A 17,934-nucleotide genomic window follows, 5' to 3' on the forward strand; every position below is an offset into this window, starting at 1 on the left:
ATAACTCAAGCTGGACTTGGGATTTGAGACACAAATCACAAATGCAAGGTAAAAGCAGCCTCCTGAAAACACACACACAGAGACACATATACACAGAGACAGACATACACAGACACAGAGACACACACACAGACACATAGACACACACACAGACACACACACAAACAAACACACTACCGAAGGAAGTAAATAATGTTTTCCTAACTGCACACAGCCTACCAGCTCCCTAGCCACTGCTCAACAAATCTGTTTGCCATTGTTCTCTCCGTTGGTATTAGAAGTATATTCTTGTTGGAGCGTGAGGGACTCACCAGGTCTCTTACAGAGCCACACACTCACATAATGCTCACCACTGCCTTTCCAAAGACACAGCAGAAGCTTCCATTATTCTCCCCTGTACATTTAGATCAGGCCATGTTCCAGAGCTCTTTTTCCTCTGGTCTAAATAACCCTTGGGGGTTTTGCTCATCCAGTTAGACAGACAATAAAATACTCATCTCTGCTGGGTTACTCTACTGCATATTAAGTGTTTCTGAGTGTATGAAAGGAAGGCCGTGGGCCTGGAGGAGCTCATTAAGAAGCTGTCCAGGCAAATACCAACCACTCAGCCCTCCAGAGGTCACCTCTGAGGCCTCAGGGTCAGCTCTTCCCTACAAGTTACCCCAGCAGCAGCTAGCTCCCAGTGTCCTCTGCTCCTTTCCCAGGGACAAACCTAAACAAGTGTGAGCTATGGAGCTTGACGGGGTATGGGATGAACTCCCACCTCAACCTGCAGATCCCTCTTTGATTGCCCATGTAGCTGAGCACCAGGTTCACTCACCCTCCAAAATCCAACACAGTGGGAAGCCTGTAGCTTTGTACTCTGGACATTTGCAAATCGTCTTGAAAATTCGTGACCTCAGAGATGTTTACGTTGAGACAGGAGTCAAAGAGAATTAAATCAGAGCCCAGTCCTAGGATAGCAGGTCACGAGTCACACCCTACAGGAAAAATATACACAGATAGCGAGTTTCCAAGACAACAGAGAGCAAGCCCAAAACACTTCATATTTTCTATGGTTTCATGTTGATCTCCAGGTCCTGAGGCCAGGAGATAAGAACCCCATTTCCCTCTTTAGACAATTTATAACTGCAATCTGGGGGGGGGAGCTGCTTTGCACTTCTTCAGTGCCCCCCCCATATGGGAGCCTCCTAATATTGGGGAGCCTTCAGAACCTCACATGGGAAGACAGACAAGTACAGACATGGAGAGCTGCCTTAAAGCCTAGCCCACAGTAGACTCAAACTTCTCCAGGGGTGCAAGTCAACAGAGCACAGGCTGAGGCCTCAGATACAGAGCTGGGAGCTCTAGATGTGGGGAGAGTGTGTGGGAGTGGGGCAGGTTGTAGCCCTGTCCACATAAGGGAAAGTGCTTTTGTATTTTCTGAATTATGAACAGGACTGGGCAGATGTACACTAAGAAATACATGCTCACTAGGGAAGGTGAGACAGCAAACTTTGAGGTCTTGCCCATTCCAGAAGGCCTGGGTTTTGAGACTAGGCAAGGGCTGTGCCTCTCACACTGTCAGAGGGTCTCCAAGGCATCAAAGGAACAAGCCCTCTCAGAGCAGTGGGGCATTCATCAGCAGCTTTTATCTTGGGGCAGCTTTGAAGGAAGAACAGTAATTCCATGCTTAACCCAAAACATCTTGGGGTGGGGCCATAGCCTTTGAATATTTCCCGGGTGGGGGGGCAGGGGAGTTCCTGTGGCTGGGACTGGTGCAGCACAGGCCTGCCTACCACCTGGCTCAGCCTTTTGTCAGATGGAGCAGGAGCAACTGGCTTTTGGGACAATCTGGTTTGACTTCCAGTCACTCGGAATCATCCATAATAGCTGTGACTTAGTGAAAGTCTGTGGCAAAGTAAGATCATAGCCAACTTGATTTCTTTCCAAGATATCTTATCATAGGACCCGCAGCATTTCAGATGAAGTCTTTCTTAAGGAACCCTCTTCCGGTACACTGGCACCTAAATCAATGAAAGCTCACTAGTCACCTGGATTCACAACTTAATCAGGTGATTAAGCTGTTCTAGGTGTCAGTTTCCTTGTCTGATAAATAAGGACCATATAACTTATAATTGGTATTCTGTGCTTCTGAGAGAAAGGCGGATGGGCGGGGCGCGGGGGGGGGGCAGAGAACAAATGTTAGATCTAATCTTGGCTTAGATTCCTCTATGCCAGCAAGACAGAATGTTCAGGTCCCACTGAATCAGCCATCAACCATCAGCTCTGGTTTGAAATGAAGCAGAGAAGGACACCCTGCCTGCTGGGTGTCTGTTTCTACAGACTTTTAAAGCCCAAGGACCAGTGCTCTCAAACAGTGCTGGAGCAGGAGGTGTTGATGCTAAAACCAAGTAATCTCTTAGATGAGGCACAACAAAGGTGTTGTTATTTGGGTATCCATCCATCTACCTGTCTATCATCTCTCATCTCTCTCATCTCTCTCATCTCTCATCTCTCTCATCTCTCTCTCTCTCTCTCTCTCTCTCTCTCTCTCTCTCTCTCTCTCTCTCTCTCCTTTCCTCCCTCCCTCTCTTTGAGACACTTCTAGAGGCAGCACAGGCCGTTTACATCCACGTGACTCCCAAGACGCGTGGCAGCACAGACCACAAAAGTCTGCATAGTCTTTGGTGGTGATATGAATCACAAAGAGAACTCTTAAAATTGTGATAAAGATGCTGAGTGCAGCTCTCCACAACTAATGGCTTCTGGTAGGGATGCAGGTGGGGAAGGACTCAGACTCAGTTTTTTCAAATGGGCTGCCACCAGGAGTTTGATGCTCCAGGGCAACACAAACCAGACTTGGTTCTTGGTTCCCCCACCCACCTCTTCCTCCTCCTTCCTTTTCTTCACAGCATGAGGGAGGCACCAAAGGTGGCAGGGCAGACTTGGAAAATGAGTGCTCAGGGTTCATAATGTGAAATTCTCAATCAATAAAAACATTATGAAAAAATGTCATGAAAGAATGACATGGAAACATCTTTGTGAGCCGGTTTCCTGACCTCCTGAAGTACACCAGGAAACCCACAGACACATTATTTCAAATCATTCTTGATGTAAAGAACTCACCTGAGCCCTCCTGTAGAGTAGCCAGAAACTGTGACCATCTAGACATGGCAGAGCATGTGGTTCATAAGGATCCTTTCCTTGAGCTCCGTGGTCCCAGATGAGTAGCTTTGCTCAGGTTTGAGAGTAACCCTACCAGTGTTCACACCATTGCACCAGGCACAGAACGGATGTATTTTCTCAGAGGTGTCCAGTCTCTTGGTATCACAGTATGACACGAATGTACATTCTTGGGACACAGGTGATCCAAAGGCCACATGTGGGAGAAGTGCCAAAAGCTATTCCCCTTTCAGACTCTAGTACCAGGGTTCCCACTGGCATGTAAACTCTTGTCTCTCTAAGAAAGATGGCTGGGACTTTGTACACTTAAAGAGGTCCCCATCAAGATCAACGTCCTCAAATCAAAAGAGTAGAAAAGTCATCCCCACTTTATCAAGAGGCCCTGGTGGTCAGCAGACTTATTCTGACATAGACAAGCACTCAAAATGGCTCTTAAGAGATGGGAAATGATTGGTATCAGCAAAAGAAACTACTGATGTGTCAATGTTCTGCAGCCAAGCCAGGGCAATGCCCCACATTCCTCAAAGGGGGCAAGGCAGAGGGCTCCTGTGAGAACTGTACTAGTGAGGCTGCTATTTAGCAAGTGAACCACAAAAATCCAATTGATAGGAAGAGCCCTCCTGGGCTGGCAACTTCGATAAAGCAGGAACATGGGAACCCACTGCTGGCTTCTCTCCGCTCCCCAGTTACTTCCGTTCAGATGGATGACAGCTGCAGATTGGGACTAGGCAGGAGAGAGGTGACAATACTAGGAATCCCAGAGATGGGCCCTCAGGGGTCCTTGGACACCACCCTCTGCCTCACACAAGTCTGCCAAGTGGGACAAAAGATTCGTCCGTGCTGCAGAGTACAATGTCCACTTCTATAAACGAAACCAGAGAAGCAGTTTTCTGATTCCATGCAATGTGAAAACACAATGCTCCTTGTTCAAAAGAAGTATTACAAATGTGGAATCCCTGTCAACACTGACTAAACAGAGTAAACAGCCTCTGATGACATGCTCAGGAAGTCAGCTCTGTCTGCAGGGGGTGGGGTAAGTGTAAGTCATTCCCAGGGGAGTATGCCCTCACAACTGAGAACAGGCTAATCAGAAAGGAGACTGCTAATCTGTGAAGGAGATGGGGGTTGGGGAAAGAAAAAAGAGGAGAAGGAAGATGAAGACTACAACAGCTAAAGTTCTTCCATTCCATAAACAGCAACATGGATGGAGCCATGAAGATAGACACAACCTTCCTGGTGTTTATATGATAGCCACGTGGCTAGGGCATCTTCCTCCATCCTTCCCAAGGGCCAATGTTTTGAAATTTAATGGCCATTGTAAGGTATTAAGAAGGTAGGACCATATATCAACTATAAGGAGCTTCTAGATGGTGAGTAGGATTAGATAATATCATCAGAGTAGAGGAGTAATGATTGAATTACTGGTGGTGTCATGAGAAAGAAAAAGATGCACATACATGCACATGCACATATATCATTAAACCTCCAAAAGCAGAGGCCTTTTGCCTTGTAACTTACCCAGGCTACAACACTGCCCCGTTAACCACAGAAACTGGACCAACTCACTCCAGCCTTGAAAGGTCAAAGAAGGCTGTCATAGAAACTAAATGTCAGTTGTCCCAAGCTTTGAAGCAGTGGAAATTTGCCCTTTCTGGGCCCTAAAAGTCCAGTGGAAAAGCTACTACCTACAGAATCTTATCTTCTAAATGTTGTTTTTTTCTAAGAGAAAAAAAAATCATACACAATTCTTAATATACACATTGTTATCTTTCTGTTTATTAAGAGCCCAGATATTCAGGAAACTCTGCCTCAAAGAATTCCTTGGAATGGTGGAAGTCAGCCAGGATCTCTGCTGTCTTCCTGTACCTAGGAAGTAGTGTACCACACATGTGTGTAGAACCTGGTATAGTGTATGTGTGTATACATACACATGCATGAAGACTGACCAGGAAACATAGAGTGGTTTTTCAAGCATGAATCTCCTGAAAGGTTTGCTATGAAGGACTGGGATATCAGCTAGGAGAGTCATGGAAAAAGACAAGAACCTTTACTTTTGGAAATTGATGAGGGGGCTGGAAATATGGCTCAGGTTAAGAGCACTGACTGCTCTTCCAGAGGTCCTGAGTTCAATTCCCAGCGACTACATGGTGGCTCACAACCATCTGGAATGGGATCTGATGCCATCTTCTGGTGTGTCTGAAGACAGCTACAGTGTATTCATATACCTAAAATAAATAAACAATTCTTAAAAAAAAGAAGAAGAAGAAGAAGAAGGAGATTGGTGAGGGACTGTATCTTTAGGCCTTCTGCTTCGATCTGGGCAGTAGGAAAGCCACAAGGACAAGCTACACTGAGATGTTCTCTAGCTCATGAAGCCTCACACTGCATAGAAAATGGGCATCCTCTGCAGGAGTGCTCACAGGAGCCCCTGGCCAGAAGGCCTGAGTTCACCCTGCTTCTTTCACAGAAGAGAGAAGTCTTCACTATTTACACACACTTGGGCCAGTCACTAGACTAATAACAGACAGCAGGAGTCATCCTAGCCACCAGAGTGCCAGAGTCCAGGTAGAAATGGAATCAAACAGCATTGTGTAGATCTTTAGCATGTCTGCCCTTAGGAAAGAGCTACAAACACTAAGCTTAGACCCTGCCTGGTGTTCTCAACCTGTCCTACAGTTCTGAACCACCAGGACCTGATAGTCTCAGGCACCATTTCCAAGAAGAAAGTTTATATCTACCCAGCTCAAGTTCTGCATCTTTAAACTCACATAGCATTTTGACCCTTGGCCTAGTGAAGGAGAGACCTGACCAGTCACAGTATGATTTGAAGAGGATGAGTCAGAACCCAGCTAACGTAGCCTTCCCAGACACCTGTTACCAGCCAAAACCTGACGTCCCTCTTTATGCGCTTTCAAAGGTGGGGAGTGACCAACTAACTCTGCCCTCTATAGCCAATTACCACGGGGCAACCTTCCCGCCTCATGACATTCCAAAGTTTGCTCCAGACTTCTTAGCATTTGGAACCCGGCACAGCTGGATTGATTTGATCTATCTCAAAGTCACTTAGAAAGAAGCCAAGTCACACCAAAACCAAAAACCCTTTAAAGAGAACCAGGAACAGCCAAGTATCCCGCTCATGACTACCCTTGCCAAAACACAGGCCAGACAGACCTCATCGAGGTCGGGCATCACCAGAAGTCAAGTTCAAGGGCAGTTGTCTGAAAAGGTTGAAATGGTGGGCATGGAGGGGTTTGCTTTGAGCAAGAATTCCCGCCCTCCACCTCCACCTGCCACTTTACCCTGGTGACACCATTTTTATTTTCAGTATGCCTTGACAAGAGAGTTAAAAAAACACAAAGCCAGCCTGTCTAAAGGGATTTTCTTCTGCTTGTCCACTCCTGGAGCCTAATGAAGCTTCTCCTCCCTCCCTGCTAGACAAATGAGTCTGTCCTGACTTAAAAGGATTATCGAGCTCAGTTGCCTTGGGTTTAGTGAACTCCCCAGCAGAAGTAGAACCCTGGGCTCTGGCACTCACAGTCTGGTGGTCAAATAACAAAGCTACCTTACTTCTTCCTTCCCACTCTTTATGGTTGAGTCTGGGGATTTTCCTGGGCTACAAAGAGTCAGAAACTTGATTTCTCAGTGTACAGATATACCCTTATATTCAGAGCCTGAGACATTTGCATCTTGCTCCCATGGGATTAACAGATAATTCTTTATAGTATATATTTCTGGATTTCTTCAGGGTGGTCAACATCTTTACCGGGACTCACTCCACCTGTCAAGTTACCAGTGTCCCTTCTGTCTCTGGCTGTGTCATCCAGGTGGGGCTGGCCAGTGCCTCTGAAGCTTTGTGCCCTGGCCAGCCCCACTCCATGTTATGAGTCAACACACTGACACCATGCCAGAGCAGCCTCTGCTAGCATTCAGGAGCACTGAGCTCTTAGGGAGGAAAACTACTGGTCCCAGACCCTTCTACCCCCCACACCGGAAGGATTCCATTTCCACTACCACTTCCCCAAGGGACCTGAACGGTAGGTACTCCTTTCCTGCAGGAGCTGCCAAATTCATTCATGTAGCTCTCAGGGTCTCCAGTTTATTAAAGGCCCCCTGCCCTTGAGGAAGGATTCGGTGACGATGTGGTCACTAAGCAGCTGTGTGATATGCTGGCTCTTGCACCAGATGCTGAGATTGCCAAACAATGGGTCCCAGACAATTCTCCAAGGATCTTGTGGTTGAAAGGCTCTTCTATCCAATTCTGATGTGAAAGTTCTTGTTTTCTCTTATTATATTTTATTTTGCTAATTTTTATTATACCTTAAATGCCTTTTCTCTTTTTCTAACGAGAATCAGACAGGAAGTTATCTGGATGGGAGGGGAGATGGGAGGAACTGGAAGGGGGAGGGGAACCATAATCAGCACATATTATGTGAGGAGAAAACTCTATTTTCAATAAAAGGAAAAATGAAATAAAAACAAAAAAGAAAGGTTTTCCATAAACAAGAGTTTTCATGATGACACAGTCACATACTCAGCCAAATTTCTCTCATTTCCACTTTGTGCTTAAGCTGCTGAGAGGAATCCACTCAAAGGCTGTTCGAGGACTTCGAATGAACCAGGCACTGTGCCAACTACCTGCCTTGATCGTGTTTAATCTTTGAAGTTATTTTACAAATAAAAAGACGGAGACAATCATGTATAAAATATAATTGTCACTGGAGGGTGGGATAATGGCTCTATAGTTAAGGGTACCGGAGGGCTGGAGTTCTGACCCTGGAACTCAGGTGTGGCTACACATTCCTGAAAGCCCAGCACTGAGAGGAGCCTAAGTAGAATCTCTGAGGCTTGCTGGCTGCCAGAGTAGCAAAGAAAAACAAACAAACAAACAAAGCACCTCTAGGGTCAGTAAAAGGACCTGCGTCAAAGGAATAAAATGGAGAGATAAAGATGCCTGATACCCAGCATCCTCTTCTGGCCTCTCCTCCCACCAGTGCACACCTACATGCATCTCTCATGAACACACAAACAAAGACACACACCCCAGGCACACACACAGACATTCACTAATTAACCCAAGAATGCCCAGGCTGTCTGTGACAGAGAAGGTGCAGGCCTTTGGCCTGAGAGTTCTGACGATCCAGATACCGAATGCTCTCCATACTGCCGTGGAATATGAAGGAACAAATGAGCTCTCCATGAATACAGAGGATGGGAGGTGCCCTCCGTGTCCTACTCCACTCTTCTGCCCCTCATCTGAGGCCCCCAGCAAAGTCTAAGAGCTCAGGTCTCTTCCGTCATTGGCTGAGGACGAAATGGATACATAGAAATGGTAGGGGATGGCGACATGTGGCCGTGACCGAGGTCACTGCTATCACAGGCCTTCCCTGTACCCCACTCATGGTCCTGCTGGTCCTTCTGAATGCTCTTTGTTTATTTTTGGTCACTACATCACCCAGAGGTATCAGATCCCAGCAAAGCCTGGGAGAAAATGCTTGGCTTGCTCAGCCAAGTTTGCCCTTTTCGCTTTCGAACTGCTTGTGTGTTCACTGCGGTTTTTGCCTTTGGTTATTCTGACGGATTCAGCAGGGAGCCATCTGTCTACCTCACATCTTTTATAGTCACTCATACAGTGAAAACTTGGAACCGTTCCTCCCAGGCTCAACTAAACCCAGAGAGAACCCAGGCCATCTAACTTAGGTTCATGTTTTTTTCTTCACTTCATCGGGGTCTCCATTTGGTCAACTCTAGACATCCTTGGGTGGAATTTGTAGTCACAGGCATGTACAATGTAAAGAAAGGGACAGGAGTGGCTCTTTGAATTTACAGAGTCTGCTTGGTTATGCGATCACATATCTGTGCCTTCCATATTTGGCTATTACTGAAGAGTGTATATTTTACAAGTGCTTTTTTTTTAAGTGCTCATATAAATAATACTTTGTATACTGTCAGAGATCCACTTAAAACTTTTCTGCTTTTACAATAGTACATGTATTCTTGCATCCCTTTGAGGTACTTCTAGAAGGTTTTAGTTGTTTATCCAAAGGTCAAATAAGCTCTGGAACAAAATGGAACCGATCAAATTCACTTCTCATAACACTTCTTACCTTTTCAAGACCGAAAGGGAGAAACAAACTCCTGACTTGCAGTTGGTAAACAGATGAGTCAGAGGCTTGCTTCCCCAGCCCTTCCGAAATGGAAAGACAGACTTAGCTCTGCCAAGCTTCCAACCAAGAACTCACACCTTTGCCCACCTTCCTCTGAAACTTGAGGCTATGCCCACAGTGTGACATCTGAGTACATGCAGCCACCCAGGTAACCCTGTGGAGGTGGCTCTCAGCCCTGGAAATGCATTACCGCTGTCTGGTTCAGGAGCTCTGCCACCTTTTCCCAGAGACCTGGCTGGTTGATCACATCATACATTTTTGCTAGGGGGACAGGGAGGTTTCAGAGAAGAAGGCCTTTTTCGCCACTGGTATTGTCAGTTTGCAAAGCTTGGCCTGAACACAGAATTGATTGAGGCTGTAGATAGATGTAGCTCAGTTGTAGAGCACATGCTTAGCACGCATGCATCAGGCCCTGGGCCCAATCTCCAGCACAACAATATAGCAGTTGTAGTATTGATGCTGGTGATGGTGATAGAACGAGGGAGACAGACAATTGGTAAAGTTCTTTCTGTACAATGAGTAGGGCCTAAGTTCAGTCTTCAGAATCTATGGACGGGCAGGGGTAGCACACAAATTTAATCCCAGCAATAGAAACCCCAACTAGGACACCTAGTAAAGTTTTTGCTTCAGAGATTTTATTCTTACCCACAAAAACTGTGGCCTCTATTACCTGAACATAGAATCATAGTCTGATAGAGGAAGTAAGGGCAGTGGCCATTTCCAAAGCTACCCAGTACCCAAACTCAGTACTTCCTTCTTATACCCTTCACCTGGATTGGCTCATTTTTTTTTTTTTCTTATTTGTGGCTTAAATAGGGGCACCGAAATTCTCAAAGTTACTTATGCCAAGGGCTTGAGGTTGCCATGGTGACACCCACTAAGATTTTCAAGGCTTCTCCTTCCTGTCTCCCATCTGCTTTATCTTCCAATGTCTAGTCCTTCATTTCTAACTGACCATAGCAAAGTCTTCCTCAAGATCTTACACACACACACACCTGTCCTGGACATTCCAGTCAGCTTTATTTTTCTCAAATTATAATCCCACCACAGCTTGTTGTCCTGAAGCCAAACAGCCTCAGGTTCAAATCTCTAGGACTTTTATGACCATGAACACATTTGATTTCTGCCTTGTGAGAAAACTTGAACTAGAAAACACAGCTCAACTGTGCCTGAATTCCTAATTTATAGAAACTCTGAGGCAATAAATGGCTTTCTAAGCAACAGGGCTTTTGGAAATGATTTGCTATGTAATCATAGATATTAATACAAGAATTAAAATCATAAAACAAGGGGTTTAGAATGATACTTAGTGCACAGTCAATCAATCTGGCTAATATTATTATTGTTGATTGTTGAGACAATACTAGATGGAATATTCTTAATGAAAGGAGAGATTAGATCTATTTATCTACTGCATGCCAAACTCCTCACGAAGTACTTAACCCAGAGTCTTTCAGATTTTCAGATAGTATTTTGTTGACTACAAGTTAAACAAGATGGACTGTTGGTGTAGCTCAGCTGGTAGGGTGCTTGCCTAGCATGCATAAGGCCTTGGGTTCAAACACCATATAAACAGGTCATGGTAGTATACAGGTACCTGTAATCCCAGCACTCAAAAGGTAGAGAGGCCGAAGGATCAGAAGTTCCAGTTTATCCTCCACTACATAGCTGGTTCAAGGCAAGCCTGGGCTACATGAGACCTTGGCTCAAGAGGGTTGGGTGAGAATGAACTGAGTCCTGGAGACTCTTATGTGGGCTGTTAAGGGTTGGGGACATAGTCTGGTTACCCAGGTCCTTTCTCTAGCCTGAAGGGGAACCAAAGGATGTGGTAAACTGAGGCATGAGGTGTATCTGAGTATTCATTGCTTTACTATACTGAGGGTGTGTTTCACAGGAGCACAATTTTTTCCAAAACTAGCCCATGTCTGCACTACATTCTTGGAAAACAGTGAAATAATCAGTAACCACCTTCTTCCCTGGCCTACCAGACACATCCTGAGCTTTGAATGGGGAGAGTAGAGGCTTGATTGAAGAAATATATGACAGAGGGGGGGTCATACACACAGCTTTTACCCCAAAGAGGCCACATCTAATTGGTGACAAAGAGAAGTCATACATGTCATCAAATTGTTAATAGCCCAGTTGCCCACCCTTCCCATCCTCCCCCTCACTATTTCTCCCACCCACACTTCACCCATTCAAATGACTTCCTCTATGACATCTTTCCCAATGCCCCGTCCTCCCTTTACTGAGGATGCTCGCTGCAGGTGAGGGCGTGGCTGTCATTACCTGAGCCAGAAGCTGTAACCTAGTTCCTGAAGGGCAAGGACAGCATCCTGTTGCTCTTCTATTCCCTGCCTCATCAGGACTAACGAAGCAGATGCTGACACAGAATAAATAGGTGTTCTGTTTCCTCTCTGTGCTCCCTGGGGAAGGAAGTCATACAGGACGAACCAGAAGTCTGCAGAAGTTGGTCCACTTTAATATGGAAGCTACTTGCCCACTCTCCCTTTCCAAGCCACTCATCCCCAAAGTGTAGTCCCCGACTTCACAGCATCAGTGTCAGTTAGGGCTCTGTCAGAAACTCCCATTCTCACACCCCCACTAAGATCAACTGGTTCAGAGACTCTGGGGCTACCATTAGCAGTGATCCGCATTTTAACCGGCTCACCATATGATTCCTGTCACACAAATTCTAAGATTCCCCACTTTAAGTCTACTAAAATACATGTGGAAAAGGCCTTCCAATACAGACTGAATTAAAATTAAGATGAAAGAATTCTAGACAAACACCCCTTACTATAAAATGTCCAGGATCAGTGAAACTCCCCACCCACACTTTTCCCCCTCCGAAAAACAGTTCAACTGCTTGTTAAATGAACTCAACGCATTTATTTTAAATGTGCAAGATGAATTTTCATATCCTAAGAATAACACCAGATGTTTTACCTTCCTAATTGATTTTCCAGCCTGCAGCAGTTGGGTCCGGTGTAACAAAAGAGTGTGTTCTGGCACGAAAGTTACAGCAAGCGCCCTGAATCTTAAAACAAGCAGGATTCAGGCTTCCATGAGATATCTGTGTTGTTGGTCCTCCCCCAAACACGGAAAAACAGCTTTAGGTACCAGGCAGATCTGCACTGGCAGGAAGTCCAGAATGGGCTTTTTCAGGAGACTGGGTCTCCAGGCTCTCAGACAGCTGGCTGCAGTGCTGAGTTCTGGGCATGTGGCCCGGGCCTGAGCCTCTTCCCCAACAGAGAGAGAGAGAGAGAGAGTGCTCCTGCACTCCCTGGTACGGAAGGGCTCTGACTCGGAAATGTGCAAGTAAACGCTGTTTTTCGTTGGGAAGCCTTGTTTCTAAAGCGAAATGAACTGTGGGATAAAGGTGTGTGGTGTTGTTCGGGGAAGGAGTAAGTCATGATCAAAGAAGCAGCCACCAAGGGTGGACCCAGCCTCTGCACTCCTGGCAGAGCCCAAACAATCCCCTACTGTTGGCCTGTGGGCCCTGGCTCTGGGGAGCTAGAGGCCCTGTTCCTGAATGTTTAAATGGGTGAAAGGTCACCACAGACAGGTTTTTCTGAACTCACCAAAGTGCTTCAGAGTCTGAGGGAAGACAGGGAAACAGAAGCCTCCTCTTTGAAGCATACAACTTCAAAGGAGGCCTCCCCAGCTTGGACCCAGGGGGTGGGGCACGGAGAGGGTGGCAACCCAAAAAGCAATGCTGTCAAAAGCAAAAAAAAAAAAAAAAAAAAAAAAAAAAAAAAAAAAAAAAAACCATACCCCTGAAGTAGATGGGGGAGGTTGGCAAGCTTCCTTTTCGGAGCTGGCAGGTTTGAGCCCTCCAGTCTAGAGCACGGTTTTAGCAAGCCAGCCTGTCTAGCTGGAGTACACTGCAGAAGGAAGCCTGTCTAAAGTTAGGGGGACTCAAAACGGGTCTGGCTAGCTTTAAGTACCTACCTCTCAAACACCCAGGGCCATTCCTGGTCCTTAGAGAGAGGCATCATGGCTTCTTTTGTAAACATCCAGACAAAAGTTCTGTTACTAAAGAGCCAGCTCCTTATTTCAACTCCCTCCCCAGGTGCCCACTCAAGAGTTCCACACACACCCCTTTCCCAGAGATGCCAGCTTAGTTTCTGGCAGTATTATCTATTCCTTTTTTGTTTGTTTTGAAACAAGGTTTCTCTGTGTATCCCTGGAACCCACTCCGTAGACCAGGCTGGCCTCGAACTCAGAGACCCGCCTGCCTCTGCTGGGATTGAAGGCATCCACCACTATTACCAGCCTACTCCCCACCTCTTAAATCCTAGTCTGGTCCATACATGTGATTAACCACCCCTGAAAACATTTTTTAAGATTTCATCTTCGGTTAACATTCCCAAATGACTTTTTTTGTTGTCAAAGTAAGAGAAGCAACACCCCAGAATAATTCAGACACGTTTAAAAGACCTATAGATGAAGTGAAACCAAGACCTTTGGCCTCACCTAATGGGACTAAATTCACAATAATTAGTACACTCTGGGTGTCTGATTGACAGGCTTACCCTCCTCAGGGAATTTGGCATTAATAACTATATAGGAGATTTAGTTACTACCAAAAAAAAAAAAATCTCTACGAGAACTCTCCCCTTACCCCCAATTCAGATATTCTCAATGACAATCAATCCACAGGAGCCATTTATAAATGTCATCATCATAGTCTTTTAATATTTTACATAAAAAACTGTATACACAGCTTATAGAACTCTTATGTAAACATCATAAGCTCACCGCTTTGTCATCTGTCAGTTTATTTAAAAAAAAAAAAAAAAACAAAAACAAGACAATTTAGTAGAAGTACCACTGGGAGCAGGGAGGGAATAAGGGGGCGGAAGCTTAGGCTTAGCTCTGCACACAGAATGTACAGGAGATTTCACATAGATGACCTGTCTTGTGGGGGCAGGGAGGTTTAAACAGACCCTAGTACATGTTGCCTTCCTTTAACAAACTGTGCGTATGCTACACACACACACACAAATCACACTGTTGACACTTTGCAAGAAAACAAAGCAAAAATTAGGGTTTCCTTTTATATATATATATATAATCTCCTCAAAGTCAGTTAAAAAAGAAACAGAAGTAGATGAGGTCACAGCATACAAGTGTGGTCAGAATGCTGTCTTATGCAAATGACAAGTGCACAGGGTGCCAAACAATGGGACAATTGTGCAAAGAAATCTTTCATCTTCAACAACAACAAAAAAGCTTCAGCCTTTAAATAAATTCAGTAACAATAGTCTCTTGGACTGAACAATGTTCACTTGTAGGACAGGCACAAAGTTCGCTTATGGCAAAAGTGACCCCACAGCACACCCTGGATCCTCTGCCGGTGGCTGGAAAGGAGGTTCACTGGGGGTTGGCCCAGGAGACACTGTGTCTGGGAGCTGCTTCCTCTCAACCCCAAGTCAGTTGCAAATGTCTTCCCGAGGGTGTGGAAAGATGGCCAAGTCCAGTTCATGCTTGGATGGGTGAGCGCCTAACGCGGAGTTGCTCTTGGGCCCTAGTCACACCACTCACCACTAAACAATACCATTCTGCCTCCGAAAATAAAATCTGTATTTATGTAACATCCCCACCTCCCCAGCCCTCCCCTCCCGTGATTCCAGGGGTCTATGTTACAGACACGGAACGGAGCAACAGTAGTGGCTTGCTGGTCACAAGCAAACATCAGCTGGGGTACAACCACTCTGCATGCCCCTGGGAAAACCAGAGGCGGGGGCGGGGCAGGAGTGGGGTGGGGGGCGTAGGGAGTCGTCCACACACACAACCACACTTTGAGGCCTGGCTCTTTAAAAAAGGATGCTCAGGAACCCCTTGGCACTCAGCAGGGCACCCAGGCCTGTGCCACACAGCTGGACACACACAGACATGGGAAGGGAGAGCTCGGTGCCCACGCTAATTCTCAGAGTGAACAGCCAGAGCCACCAGCAGATGTCAGGCAGTCTGGTGGTGTCCTTGGGGGGCATGGGTCTCCCTTTCTCCCGGTTCGTGGGCGACCGGGCCAAGGAGGGGGAGCCACGCTGGCAAGGGCAAGAGGCAGGGCGCGGCCCTCATAGCACCTTGCAGCAGTTGATGCAGCCATTCTGGGATCCGTAGCGCTTCTGCAGCGCGGCGCGCGTGGCCGTCTCGAAAACCTCGCGCACGCCCTCCTTGGTCTTGGCCGAGCACTCGAGGTAGTCATAGGCTTGGATGCGCACCGCCATGGCGCGGCCGTCATCCGTGCGAACTGGCTCCTGCTTCATGCGGGCCAGCTCCGTGCGGACATGCTCGTCGCTGCGCAGGTCTTTTTTGTTGGCCACCAAGATGATGGGCACATTGGGGCAGAAGTGCTTTACCTCGGGCACCCACTTCTCGGGGATGTTCTCGAGAGAGTCCGGGCTGTCCACCGAGAAGCACATAAGGATGACGTCGGTGTCCGGATAGGAGAGCGGCCGTAAACGATCGTAGTCCTCCTGGCCCGCCGTGTCCCACAGCGCCAGCTCCACCTGCTTGCCGTCCACCTCGATGTCCGCCACATAGTTCTCGAACACGGTGGGCACGTACACCTCGGGGAACTCGTCCTTACTGAACACGATCAGCAGGCACGTCTTGCCACACGCGCCGTCGCCCACCACCACCAGCTTCTTGCGGATGGCCGCCATGAGCTCGGCGGGCGCCGGCAGCTGGAGGGGCCCGCGAGCGCCTCGCCGCCGTCCCGCTCCCTGCTTGCCGCTTCCCGCTCTCCGGCGACCGCGCGCTGCGGGCTAGGCTCGCTAACTGCACCAGGACCCCGCGGCGGTGCGTTCTCTCGGGGCGCTCCGGCTGCCGCGGCAGGGGCACAGGAGCATACGGTGCACGGAGTGTCGCCGCGCTGCTGCCTGGCGGTGCTGGGGTCCTCCGCTGTCCCGGAACTGCGCTGCTTTGTGCGAGGCGATGGCTGATGCTGCGGACCGGGCCTAGCTTCTTTCCCGGGGCGGGTTCTCTCGAGACCTAGGGGGTACAGGGGTGCACACGACAACTACCGGACTGCGGTGGCAGATGCGGGCTGCCGCCCTAGCGCCCGCTATTTAAAGAGTCCGGCCACTTTCTTAATATAGCCAGCCAATGGGAAGCCATCGGGCTGAGCTCATCGCTGCGGAGCTTGGCTCCGATTGGTCGCCCGCTGCAGTGCGAAGGCGGGTTCGCGTCGGCTTGATTGACGGCCCTGTCCGCGGGGCTGGGAGAGGCGGTGACTGTGGAGTCTGCGCAGCGACCCGCCCCGTAGGGTTGTGTGGCCGCCGGGTCCCCCGCCTTCGTCGCAGCCTCTCTGAGCGCGACACTGTGGAGCAGGCAGCCTGGAGCCCTCCGGGCCTGGGCGGGCAGTTTCTAGACTATCTACACTTTTCTGGGGCGTTGGCTGCTCCCACAGCTTCAGATTTACCGAGCTTCGGAGCGAACTCCCGAAGCTCAAACGTGGGGGAGGGGCGGCGCCTTTAACGTGGTTTTGTTTTCACTTAACCATGCACCCATGCCGGTTTTTGTTACCCAGCCAGCCAAGGGTTTCATTCTTTCTTACTTTCTTTAGGTAACTAACCCCTCTTCTGCTCTGGGCCCAACTCTGGTACTTGCCCAGAGGCAGCCTTTTCACAGAGAGGTTGACAGTAAATTGTGTGGGCTGGGGTGAGGCCCCTCTAGGCTTTTCTCTTCCCGTACTTAGGTCTCCTGGTGAAGAAGATAAGGGAAAGAATATAGGAGACTCACAGCTGTAGGACAAAGGAAAGAGAGGTGCAGGGGGGCATTCCGCTGAAAAAGAAACCAGCTTAGACCGGCAACCTTCACCCAGTTCTACGACATTACATCTGATTCTAGTCCTCAAGCCAGAGAAGTGTTTGAAGCACACTGCAAGAAAACCCACCCACCCCAACAACTCTCATCAAGGAGAACAGCTTAAAGCTGGGAACGTACGCATGCAGCTTCACGGGACTTGCAGGTGGGCACTTGGTTACTGTGCCGAGAATAAAGTTTCTTGATATACATACACCTGGTCTTAATTGTAAATCACCCCGTCCTGCAGGAGATGACACCTCCTCCTATCTTAAAGGACTTAAGTCAGTCCATTGTAAGAGACAGAAAAGGCAGAAAGCAGAAAAAAGGGAGTCAAGGAGGGCCTTCCCCCGGAAAAGAGAAACCGAACAAAGAAAAGAAAATGGCTTAGGACTGCTGCTTGGAGTCCTCGTGGAGGGTTAGGCTAAGGTACCAGCTAAGAAAGAACTATATCTAGAGTAGAGGAATGACCCACCATGTCAGGATAGGGCCCATTTCTTTGTCTCCCTCCCTGGACTCTGAGTTGTCTGAGGGCCAGGATTTCCTCTCATCTGAGCATCTTGAAGACCCAGGACTATGCCTGGTCCTTTGCAAGAATCAGTTAATGGTCGGAGCAGTGGAAGGCCTGTCCACCTGTAGACAGCCACACAGGAGGCTCGGGGGATTGGAGATCAGTCTGGACAACAAAGTGAGACAGAAACTCGGAGGGGCAAATGACTCTGGGAGCTAACCCAATTTCTCAAAAAGGGAACTTTTTAGTTCTTAACACCAGGTTGTGCCATAATCTGAC

The 17,934-nt window shown here is 47.8% G+C and overlaps 1 protein-coding gene across 1 annotated transcript; it reads right to left on the minus strand.

The window, feature by feature from the left end:
• Positions 1 to 14,096: 14,096 nt before the first annotated feature.
• Positions 14,097 to 16,367, minus strand: RHOB (ras homolog family member B). The gene has a single exon (XM_080914590.1). The coding sequence runs from the start codon at positions 16,001 to 16,003 to the stop codon at positions 15,413 to 15,415; it is 591 nt and encodes a 196-aa protein (XP_080770716.1). The 5' UTR covers positions 16,004 to 16,367; the 3' UTR covers positions 14,097 to 15,412.
• Positions 16,368 to 17,934: the final 1,567 nt, after the last annotated feature.

Source organism: Micromys minutus, assembly GCF_963924665.1.
Source record: "Micromys minutus genome assembly, chromosome: 1".
Taxonomy (NCBI): Eukaryota; Metazoa; Chordata; class Mammalia; order Rodentia; family Muridae; genus Micromys; species Micromys minutus.